The sequence below is a fragment of the Heloderma suspectum genome, chromosome 4 (genome assembly GCF_057233095.1).
Source record: "Heloderma suspectum isolate Gila_16-S chromosome 4, 16-S_ref, whole genome shotgun sequence".
NCBI lineage: Eukaryota > Metazoa > Chordata > Lepidosauria > Squamata > Helodermatidae > Heloderma > Heloderma suspectum.
Genome location: NC_139461.1, coordinates 194,802,135 through 194,814,342, shown reverse-complemented (window position 1 = coordinate 194,814,342; position 12,208 = coordinate 194,802,135). Strand labels below are relative to the sequence as shown.

The following is a 12,208-nucleotide window of genomic DNA, read 5'->3' as shown; positions in this document are numbered from 1 at the left end:
GTCTTGCCTCAGACCACTTTGGAGGAAGATGGGCTTTTACACACACACGCACGCACGCACGCACTTCTCCTCAGCAAAACCTCTTACATCAGGGAGACCTTTGCTTCTGCAGTGATGGGGTTTGCATGTGCCTCAAAGGGCATGTAGGTGTTTCCCCACATTCTGGAAGCCATGAGCTTTACGGGTAATGGACCATGCCCCTGAAGTCCATTCTTGTCATAGCTCCTCGTGTACTCTGGTTCCCCTTTCCAGTCAATGTCTTTTCTGTTCAAAATGTGGGACTCTTCCTAGTGAGTCACGAGCCCTTGTTTCTGCTTCTGCCCATCATATTCCGTTACAAACGGGCTCCTATTCCAAGCCCTGGAGATTTTCCACCTCTGACTGTGCAGCCTATAATATTATCATACCACAGATTGATGTGACAGTGCAGCTGGCTTGTATTTCTGGGACTGTTAAAGGGAGGATCAGCTTACTGATGGGGTTTGCTACTGAACTGTCTCGAAACTATGCATCTGAAGTACGTGTCACTAGGAAGAATTCGAGTGATCTGAAACATTTTACCCTGGGAAAGAGTGACAATCTGTGAAAGACCAGTGTTGGGGTTGGCATGAGCATTCAGTTCAGATATGAAAAGATCTTTGGGGGAAGACAGCACAGGCATGGCTGTCCTCCTGTGCAGAGGAATCCCGTAGGGCTCCTCCCCATGTTGGCATGTGTGGCTCCAAGACTTTACGGAGAATGGCTGGTCTGCGCACACTTCATAGGAACATAGGAAGCTGCCTTATACTGAGTCAGATCCTTGCTCCATTTCGCCCAGCATTGTCAACACTGACTGGCAGCCGCTCTCCAGGGTTTCAGACAGGATTCTTTCCTAGCCCTAGCTGGAGATACTGGGGATTGAACTTGGGACCGTCTACATGTAAAGCCTGTGCTCTACCACTGAGCAATGGCTCCATTGCTAAGCACTGAGCCTCCCACATCCTCACTCCATCCTCTTTATTTATTTATTTATTTATTTATTAAATTTATTAATCGCCCATCTGGCTGGTCACCCAGCCACTCTGGGCGATGTACAGAATATAATAAAGCAGTTTAAAACAATAAAATTCTACAATAAAAACATTTTCTAAAATACCCTAACCCACCCCAAATGCCTGCCTGAACAACCACGTTTTTAATGCACAGCGGAAGCTCATTAAAGAGGGGGCATGGCGGAGTTCCCTAGGGAGGGAGTTCCACAGAGTGGTGGCCACCACAGAAAAAGCCCTCTCCCTAGTCCCCACCAGTCTAGCTGTCCGGGCTGATGGGACAGAGAGAAGGCCATCCGAGGCTGATCTTGTTAAGCAGCCTGTCTGGTGTTGCTGGAGGCGCTCCTTAAGATAGGCTGGGCCTATAGGGTTTTAAAGGTCAAAACCAACACGTTGAATTTGGCCCAGAAAACAACTGGTAACTAGTGCAACTCCTTCAGCACTGGAGTAATGTGATCTCGCCGGCGGCTGCCTTTGATCAGGCGAGCCGCTGTGTTCTGTACCAGCTGCAGCTTCCGAACTGTCTTCAGGGGGAACCCCACGTAGAGCGCATTACAGTAGCCTAAATGAGAGGAGACCAGGGCATGTACTACCGATGGGAGCAGATGGTCGAGAAGGAAGGGGCGCAGCTGTCCATGGGGGCTGTCCAGCTCACAGCCGACACCTGAGCCTCCATGGACAGCTGGGAGACCAAAATGACCCCCAGGCTGCGGACCTGGTCTTTCAAGGGTAGCCGTACCCCATTCAACACCAGGTCAACATCCCCCAGCCTCCTCTTGTCTCCCACCAAAAGTACCTCGGTCTTGTCAGGGTTCAGCTTCAGCTTATTCCCCATCCAGCCACTCACCGTCTCCAAACATTTGGACAAGGATTCTACGGCCAACCTTGGTGAAAATTTGAATGAGAGGTAGAGCTGTGTGTCATCCGCATATTGGTGACACCGCACCCCAAACCTCCTGATGATAGCCCCCAGCGGCTTCACATAGATGTTAAATAGCATCGGGGAGAGGATGGAACCCTGTGGCACCCCACAAGTGAGTGGCCACAGGTCCAAAACCTCCTCTCCCAGTGCTACCCTCTGGTACCTGCTGGAGAGGAAGAACCGGAACCACCGCAATACGGTGTCTCCAATGCCCAACCCCTCCAGGCGGTCCAGGAGGATAACATGGTCCTTATCCAAGCTGTTCAAGTTATCCAGATCATGAGTAAATTGCAATGTGCAGAGAAGGAAGGTGGCCTGGGGATGGGGAAGGATTCTGTGTACTTGTTAAAAAATAATGATCTTATGGCTATATTCCTTGCGAAACAGAAAGAGGACAAGTAGGATCTGCAATAAAATGTTGCAGCGTAGAGTGCCCCTGTTCAAGGTTCCAGACAGACAGACAGCAGTGCCCCTTTCAAAGATTCTCCATTCCACTCCCTGCTCTCCCAATATTCCACGCGCTTGCCAACAGTCAGCCAGCATTCTGTGATCACTGAGCATGCTCTGTTCTCAGTGAGCTGCTTTAGGTTTTTTCCCCCTCTTAGGTTTTTTTCCCTAAAGTGTTTTTGTTGTTGTACTTCTGCAAACCTTGTGGTTCTCCTGAGCCTGCTTATATCATCCTGTTGTGCATGGCTTTGGCTACATAACAATTGGCCTATACTAATGAGACAATAGTTTCCAACTCCCACTTCCTTGGTAGGGAAATTCATTCTTCCTGGTACCTTGGACACCCTCGCATGGTCTCTCTGCAGTGTATGTGCCTCTTTACACTGTAACATAAGTAACAAAGAAAAAGACAGGCCCCTGCCCCAGTGAATTTACAAATCAAACTTAACAGCGGGGGAGACAACAACAGAAAGGAAAGGAGTGGCAAATGTAAGAGCCACTGGAGAGGAAGGTGGGCCCCTGCCTGCTGATGCAAAGTTCTTTGGGGCATAACATGCAGGTCAATTCATGAATCCCCTCCATTTTTGCAGGCTGAAATTATCATTTAAAAAACCTTTCCCTCTGGCTAGATCACAAATTACCCCACAAGTTATGTGAGAGACCACCTTCTCCCATATAGGCCGCCCCAGGCTCTATGTTGCTGGTTTAGGACCAGCTCTTTTCTGTTCTTCTAGCTCCCAGGGACCACCCTGCTTGGCCGCTGTGATTTGCTCCTCTGACTCTGCTTTGCCTTTCCTGGGCAGCTGGGGCCATGTTGGCCAGACTGCGTACAGTTCCTGGGGCCTAACATTGTGTTTGGGGTCTCCAGCTCACATGGATTCACCTTAGGCTGGCCTTCTCCCAACCTGGTGCCCTCAGATGTGTTGAACTACAGCTCCCATTCTCCCCACCCATCTGGAGGTCCCCAGGTTGGGGGAAGGCTGCCTTAGACTCCAGCCCTGTGACTAGCTTTGTCTCTAGGAATGCATTTTGTCTGCATCCCTCCCTAACAGCTTTGAAAATCAGCTAGTATTTTTGTGAGCAAGCGCTTTCACAAGACCATGTTCGCATGTGAAAACAGAGGGGAGAAGTAAGTTGCCCTGTGATACCTTTTGTATGACTCAGCCTGTGGTCAAGCCACACCTGTGGGCTTCCAATCCCTCCTCATCCTTCACACCCATGGAACTGTTGGCATGAGAAAAGAAGCCTCCCACAGCTCCTGGCCACTTCTTGCCATGTGTGGCCTTGGGAATCCCCCCTTTCCCCCATCTCTCTGATGAAGCTCTGCTCTCTTGTTATTTGATACCTCAATAACACTTGCACATTTCAACCCCCCTCGCTTTAACCTCCAGGTTCAAGGTATCCATCTCAGGGAACTGAGGCCGAAACCAGCCCTTGTCTGAAGTCTCCGGCATTCCGAACTGGCAGTGAACCAGCTTTGAGCCCTGTGGTCTTCCGGAGATTCGCCTCCGAGTTGCAAATCTGTGATGTCCTCCGGGGTTCTGACAGCCAGCTGTACCCCAAACCTCCACCCAAACCCAGCAAAGTGCCTTTACTGAGGCCAGCACACGGTCCAGAGACCCTGTATTGTGAACTGAACATGTCCATTCCCGCAGACGGCCGGGCGCCAAAGCAACCTTTGTGTCAGAAGAACAGCTTTGTTGAGCATCTGACAACGCAGGAGAATGGGACACGTTCATCCAGGCATTCTGAAACGAGCTACTTGATTCTGGATGACCGTGATTCTCTGCTGAGCTCCATGGACCTGCTCGCAGCCCAGACGGAGATGAGCAAAGAGAGTGGCGCCTTTGTTGTGCCGGTTCTCGAGATGGTCTCTGGTTTCAGGCCGAACGATTTTGAGTCGAGGCTCCTTCCCCTGGAAAACAAACCCTTGGAGACAGCAATGTTGAAGAGGGTGAAGGAGCTGTTCACTAACAACCATGCAAAGGTCATCGCACGGCATATTCTTCAGATGGACTGCAAGGTAAAACCATTTGTTTCTTTTAGAAAAAATAATAAATGGAAACAAGCCTAAGGAAGACTGTCCTTTTAAAAGAAACAGCCTTGTTTGATCGGATCCGGCCGTACATCTAGACTAGTGCCCTGTCTTGCACAACAGCTAGGGTTGGCGGGGGCGGCAGCCGATCTTTCGACCGGTTGCCGCCGCCGCCATTCCAATAAAACTAAAAAAACCCCAACGCCCCCGTGATAGGCTACGTGACGATTAACGTAGCCTATCACGGCTAGATTTGCAGATCTAGCCGTGATAGGCTACGTTAATCGTCACACAGCCTATCACGGGGGCGTTTTTTTTTTTTTTTTTTAACTTTTTATTTCGCGGCCAGGCGAGGCGAGGTGCTTCCTCCCCAGCCTGAATTTCGGCCGGGCGAGGCGGGAAGCCTCCCCCCGGCCTGAACTTCGGGGGGAGAGCAGCGAAGCGCCTCCCCCCCACCACGAAAAGCTGCGAGACCAGGTAAGTGGCTTTCATGCACCCCTAACAACAGCCAGAATCAGGTGCACCTGGTTGTTTAATAGCACAAGCTGTGAATATTTATTATTTATTATTACATTTTATGTCCTACCTTTTTTCCTCTGGTAAAGAACCAAAGGCAGCTCATGTGGTCCTCCTCCTTTCCATTTTATCCTCACAACAACCCTGTGAGGTGTAGCCTGAGAGTCAGTGACTGGCCCAAAGTCACCCAGTGAGCTTCATGGCTAAGTGGGCACTAGAACCCAGGTCTCTCAAGTCCCAGTCCAACACTCTAACCACTGCACTACTCTTTTATTTATGTATTTAAAACACTTCATTAACAAATGTGACACAATCTATGACACACACATATAATATAATAAGTATATGATATAATCTCCAAATATAAAGAAATAATATCAAAAAGCAGCTGCAAAACTAGCAAAAACCCAGCAACATCTGGGAAACAGCCCAGGACAGAGAATAAAAGAGTTTCTACCTGGTTCCTAAAAAGTTTGACTTCCAGGCAAACATCTGTAGGGATGTTAATTAAGCCATGATTTGGTGGGGTTGCATGCTGCTACCATTTTGAATATGCAGCCTCATATCGGCCTGATTGGAGGTTATTCCATGACATGTGAACCCAAACTCTATGGGTTGTTCGTGGGTTAAACAACCCAGAAATAATACATAATTAGTTCTTAGGTTAACTGTGGGTTATTCAGCCCACATTAACACATAGTGTCTGGGTTTGCATGTCACAAAATAACCTCCAGTTTAGCCGATTTGAGGTTGCATATTCAAAATGGCGGTGACATGCATTAGGCATGTGACCAGGTAAATCATGGGCAAATTAACCCACAATTTGCCCCTATTATGTGCAAACAGATCCATTGTCTGATATGACTATCAGATTTCCTGTCTCAAGACAGGAGTTTAGATTAGGAGGCTGCTGGGGTTCTTTCTTGAGCTAGGATTCTGTGAGCCAAAACAGACATTACTTTAAACTTGTGTCTAGCAGCTTTTCATTCTTATGCTAGGGTAGGCTCAAGGAGGCTGATCCAGATCTTTAACCACCATCCCTAACCCTGTGCTAGAGTCCTCATCCAGTTTGGAAGCTCTGCACATACTCTAGACTAAAAATGTGCTGGGGAGAGAGATGTAGCTGCTAGACACACATTTAAAATATTGTCTGTTCTGGGCCTTAGAAAGATAGAATGGCACACAATAAAGAGATAGCAGTCATGGTAGTTCAGTAGACCTTCTGGGAATAATTCAGGCTTTGCAATGGCAGGAGAGGGTTAAGAGCTAGACAGGCCTGCATGAGAGTAGTGTTCATTTCTTCTTGGGATACAGATTGCTCATTAGTTTTGGTAAAAACCCAAATGACCTTTGGCTCCTGATGCATCTGGTCCTCTTGGAGGAAGTTAGCAAGTCAGCTCATAACTCCGTGGGCTCCAAGGTAGCCTGGTCTGGAACTCTTGGCATGTGAACTCTGCCCTCTAGTGAAGCTGCCTTTGAAATATGTGGAGCTATTTCTCTTTATGGGAATGAAGGATTTGGATTTTCCTGGCAAAAGGTGTACTTGTGAATAACACCCCGCATTCTAAACAGCAAGCTTTTGCAAGGGACAGTGTTGTGTTCGACAGTGTGTATTTAATTGTGCTTTCATTTGGTTTTATGCTGTGTTTTAATTAAGATGTTGCTTTGCATTTGGATGTTATTTTGAGCCACCTTGAGTGCCATTTTGGGGGGCAGAAAGGCAGGATATAAATTAATGAACAAATGAATAACTTAGACATTGCGAGGAATGTCGTAGGATATTTAGACGTGCCTTTTTGAAAAAATGAAGTACAGACTTTTCCTTGCAGCTAAAGCCTTATCACGGAAACCAGGTAGCACTGGAAGGCAACCTGGTGCCCTCCAAATGGGCTACAACATCCACAAGCCCCAGCCAGCAGGGTCAGGGATTATGGGAGTTGTAGTCCAGTATATCTGGAGGGCACCAGGTTGCCTTCCCCTGAAGTAAAGCCTAATTGGGGTGGACTCTACCAGCTGTTCTTGATACACCCAGGGACGTATCCTGGGAGTAACTACTGATGAGGATGCCCTGTAAGGACATTTCTAGAATCAGGTTTATTTCAGCAGCAGTCCATAAGCCAGCCCATCTACTATGCTGATAATGGCTAGTCCAAATATACAGGCAGGATCAGCATTGGCAATGCTGTACAAACCAGCAATGGTAGCCCCAAACTACTGCGATAAAAAGTACCTCTTGTATGTGTGGCATTTAGAGGCTGGTGAAGCTGATATCTGAAAGCAAAAGGGGGCTTATTTATATTAAAAGCCATCTTTCCTGCTGTGGCATCTCCTGAACTCTCTTTCTGTGAAAATGACCTGTCACTTTGAATCCCTTCCTAGTAACCTCCTGAGTGTCAAATGGCATTACCTCCCCACAGCTCCACCCTGATCTTTCCCCCTTTGCTGTCATCAGTTCAATGACACCTTTCCAACACTTCCCCCTAAAGCTATTACTGGCTTGTTAGAATCAACAGCCTCTTTGTGTAAATCAAGTGGGCATCAGCTGTGGTCTGTTGCGCTGGGAGTGAGGTGATCTTTCTCTAGCGCTCCTCCTCATTACTTAAGAGCACTCCACTCTGCGAGCTTAATCTAGATTTATGTTAGGTTTCAACTGGGCACTAGAGGAATTGCCTGTTTCCTGACATCACGTTCGCCACGGTCACAGGAGAGGTCTCCAGATGAGATCACTTAAGCCAAATAGCCCGTTTGGGCCCATCTTTAAGGGAGGGGAGATAATGTTACTAATGACACTTTGTGCCACCTGCCTACAGCCCAGAGGGGCTAGAGGTCCCTAATGAGGCTGATGCTGGATACTTGGATAATGCTGTAAAATATGACTGCCATTATGAGTCATAAGGATTGTTGCTGGAGGTTGTAAAACATACTAGCTGTTTCTCTCATCTGCCTCTTGACCAAAAAGGTTGTAGTAGTGTCACAGGCCTGTAGCTGTAGTACGTCTGCGGGGGTGGGTGGGGGGACCAGGCCACCGGATGTCACACAGGACCTCTATTTTCCTCCTCATCAATATTCCACTTACCATATCTAAAAAAAAATCTCTTAAGCCATTTACAAAATCAAAAATTAAAATACAATATGCATAGATGGCTTCTAATGCTTGTACAAATCAGGATAATATGGTGTTTGCAAGGGAAGGTGCATACACCCATGTTTCACCAGCATACCCCTTTTGTTAGGAATGGGCCATACTACCTCCAACTGACTTGGCTGGGGGTATTAAGTGAATGGGTGGGATTTGATTTGTGTGTAATATTGGAATGGATTTGGAATTGACTCTGTGAACTAGATGCTCCTACAAGCAGAAGCAGGGGAAGGTAATTATTTTTGCCATTTTCCCCTTCCTCCTGCAGTGCTACGTGGCCTGGAAAATCTGCTCCAGGACATTGGCGGACCCTTCAGAACAGCAAGGGAGGCAGCGCTGGGGGGCTGCTAAGGGAAGGAGGAATCTGCAAAAATTGCCGCCCTGCCCCCTTCCTCCATTGGGGAGTCCCCACTAGACCTCGGTTCCCTCTGTGAACAAAGGAACCCTTCCCTTTGTGGAGGGGCAGATCTGCATCCTACCCAGAATTCCTATCAGAGCAGGAAAACCTGAGTCCAATTTAGTGTCATATGGGTTTCAGTAAGCATGGGACAAGATGGGGAAATGAGTGGGCAGTTTTATCAAGCTTTTATCAGCTGCCGGTAGCAAAAACCCAGTTCTGTACGCAGACATGGTGAAATGGGTTTGCTTGACCCAGAAGAGCCATCGGACTCCTTGGGCTTTCAGAAACTGCATTAAGTACACCTTTTGAGGCATCCTCTTTGCTTTGTCCCTGTATTTAGCTTAGTGCAATGAATGTCCTGTGCTGTTTTCTGTGGTAGAATGTGGTAGAATGAACCCGAACAAAAGTGGATGGAGATTCTCCTCCTGAATTATTAACCTTTCCATTTGATCTTTACAAGCCCATGGGATGCTGCTTTTCTGTGGTTGCCGTTCCTCTGCTTCCCTCCCTCACCATCATTAGATTAAATTAGGCAACCATCCAATTGTTTGGTCGTTATGTTTGCATCCCGCTGTCCGTGATGAAATTCAAGGCAGTCTTCATAAGGCTCCCTGGTGGTCTCTTATCTAAGCATTGACCAAGTCCAGACCTGCTTAGCTTCAGTGAACTTGCTACATGCCTTTAGACCACCCTTCCCCAACCTGGTGCCCTCCAGAAGCCAATGGCCGTGCTGGCTAGGATGATGGGAGTTGTAGTCCCAGCACATCTGGAGGGTACCAGGTGCTTTAGGTCATACCCTGGAAGTGCTTGCTCGGATGATTTAGCAGCAGTCAACCCCCCAAATAGTTGTGCTCAAATGGGCAAGTTCTGCTGATGGCAGTTTTTCAGCATATTAATTTAACCAACCTGCAGCGTAAACTGTAGACAGTAGAAAGCTAGAAATGTGGTTAAGCTCACTAGACTTTTCTTTTAGCCCACAGTATCAAATTCAATTGTAAATTACATTTATTTTATATAAATTATTACAGTTTTGTCTTGCATCATGAAATTATAGTTTGAACTATATGGGTTCCCTCCTTTTGTGAGTATACACCCTCTTTCCCCCCCCCCCACTCTTTTCTCAGAACATTAAACATTGTTTCCAAAAGATGCAGTGTTTTGTTAAGACAGGAAAGGAACCATGAACTTGGAAACTGTTCCACCCCAGTGAGTGCTATGAAAGAAAACTTGAATAGCGTCATCTATGCAAAACAGCTCTTGAGGCTTCCTGGCAGAAAGTGGGAATAGCAAAGAGATGGCAAGTTTCGGATTGCCAGTTGACTAAAAAAAAGTTGGCCTTATCTTGTCTTGTACCTTTTGGGGCACACCAGCCTAAAATCCTGCATTTAAAATGCGGCTTTTCTGCTTCCGTTTTAAATGCAGGATCACAACTACTCCCTTTTCACGTGCTTCCTTTCCCTCCACCCCTTCCCCCTCCTTCTCCCTGTGTCTGAGTCTTCCATTATCTTTCATTGATCTTGCTCCTCTTCGTGCCGCTTTTACTGTTTTCATGGAGGAAACTGAAGCGGAACACAATGGGGTAATTTGATAGCTCATTGTCTGCAATCTATTTAAAAATGGAACAAAGGGCATTTAGTGCAGGAGACGCCTTGAATGATCAAAGCATCATGTAAAGATCCCACAAACTTCCATGAAGGAGCAATCTCAATCACAGGATAAAAGCTCTGTGTGAAGGAGCCCTTGAAGGCACAACGCATTGCCCAGGGAAGGAACTTGCTTTCCCCTTCCCTGTCAGAAAGAACACCTCTTGTATCTGGGTTTGCTGTTTTCCTCCTCCTTCCCAATCCCTTTTTCTTTTAGATCAGGGGTGGGCAGAAGATAAATCTGGATCTACTGGTAGGTGTCCAGGTGATTGCAGTAGATCTGCAAGGATTTCTGATTCCCAATTGTTTAACAATAGCAGCAACAAAATGACTCCCCCTCCCTTTCCTAAATTATACTGCTGAAACTAAGGAAGCTGGGAGGAAGGGTAAGTGGTGAATTTGCTGGGGACGGGGCAGTGGTGGTAGGACTGAGAGCTGCGTTTAGTTCAAATTCCTGGGCACAATAGCAGAAACAAGATGACTCTTCTTTTAAATAAGCTTTTGGTAATCAGGAGTGGGTATTTGTTTGGAAGGACAATGAGCTCTGTTCAGTTCTGGAACTTCAAACAAGTTCCTGAGCGCCAAATTCTTTAATTCTAAGTGTACGTCTTTTGCACCAGGCTGGTGGATATCGGAGTTCTAGTAAAAAAAAAAGTCTGAAGTGTGCCCACCCCTGTTTTAGATTGTAAGCCTGAAGGCAGGGCGTCTCTTATTACAGATCTGAAAATGCTGTTCTGAGAGCCTTTTTCAGCTGAAGAGCTGGGTAAAAATGTGGTGAAATAAATAAAATAAAATAGAAATCACCAGGCAAAGCCTTTCGCTGTGTGGATGTAACTGGTTGTATCCAACATTAGTCTAACTTAAGTCCCATTCATTTCAAGGGGTCTACTTGAAGTAGGACTCACATCGGATACAACCAAATGCCTGCCCGTAAAGCTGCTGTTAAAAGATGTTTAGGAACAGTGGCTGGTTGTAAAGTTGGCAACCCTAGTGAGAGCTTCTAAAGAATGATATTGGAGCTCTGTGACGATTTTGACCGGAACAATGACATGTCCCGTCAGAGATCTGTTGTCCTGTGTTATGAATTGCTGCCACAAGCTGACAGCCTTTACATGCCAGGTGGGGGCTCATTTAGCATGTACAGCAGTGGGAGCAGCGTTTTATATACATAAATCTTGGTTAATGTTCAGGCTGTCCTGTTTCCATCCTGACTCATTCTGTGTGTGCGCTCTCGCGCTTGACAGGTTGCTAGGATACTAGAGGTCTCCGAAGAGATGAAGAGGATTATGGGAGTGAAGTCAGGCCTGGAACTTATTACATTGCCATATGGACACCAACTGCGCCTTGACATAATTGAAAGGTAAATGTTGTTATAGTTACCTTACGTTTTTTCCCCTCCTTGGACAGTTTAGTTAAAATATCTGGCCGCCAGCCAAATCTTGGATTCATTTTATGTTGTTGTTCAGTCGTTCCGTCGTGTCCGACTCTTTGTGACCCCATGGACCATAGCACGCCAGGCCTTCCTGTCCTGCGCTCCCTCCCGGAGCATGCTCAAGTTCATATTCATTGCATCGGTGATGCTATCTAGCCATCTCATCCTCTGCCGTCCCCTTCTCTTTTTGCCGTCAGTCTTTCCCAGCATCAGGGTCTTTTCCAGAGAGTTTTCTCTTCGCATTAGGTGGCCAAAATATTGGAGCTTCAGCTTCAGTATCTGTCCTTCCAATGAGCACTCAGGGTTGATTTCCTTTAGGATGGACTGATTTGACCTCCTTGTAGTCGAGGGGACTTGTAACATTCATTTTATAACTCCATGCAAAATCATTTCAGTCAATTCCGCCCTTCTACTCACTTTTTTTTTTTTACTATAGCTATTAATAGATTGTATAGATGATTAATAGATTACATATTAATAGATTACCTGGGAATAGGCTAATATACCTATGAAGAGATGGAGGATAAGTAGGAAGTAATTTTATTGGGCAGCTGAGTTACCAAGCACCCTTTTGGAAATAACTGCCCAAGAGAATATTTGGACATATTCTCTTTCAAAGCGGCCATTTTATTATTTATTTAATAGA

The 12,208-nt window shown here is 46.5% G+C and overlaps 1 protein-coding gene across 2 annotated transcripts in view; it reads left to right on the top strand.

The window, feature by feature from the left end:
* The window catches only part of BCAR3 (BCAR3 adaptor protein, NSP family member), a 195,204-nt gene that overhangs the window by 175,279 nt on the left and 7,717 nt on the right, over positions 1–12,208 (top strand). For both annotated transcript variants that reach the window (XM_084851785.1, XM_084851786.1), the window contains 2 exons: positions 3,789–4,420; positions 11,375–11,490. In XM_084851785.1, the coding sequence (XP_084707911.1) occupies positions 3,789–4,420; positions 11,375–11,490 (748 nt within the window). The remainder of the gene's footprint in view (positions 1–3,788; positions 4,421–11,374; positions 11,491–12,208) is intronic.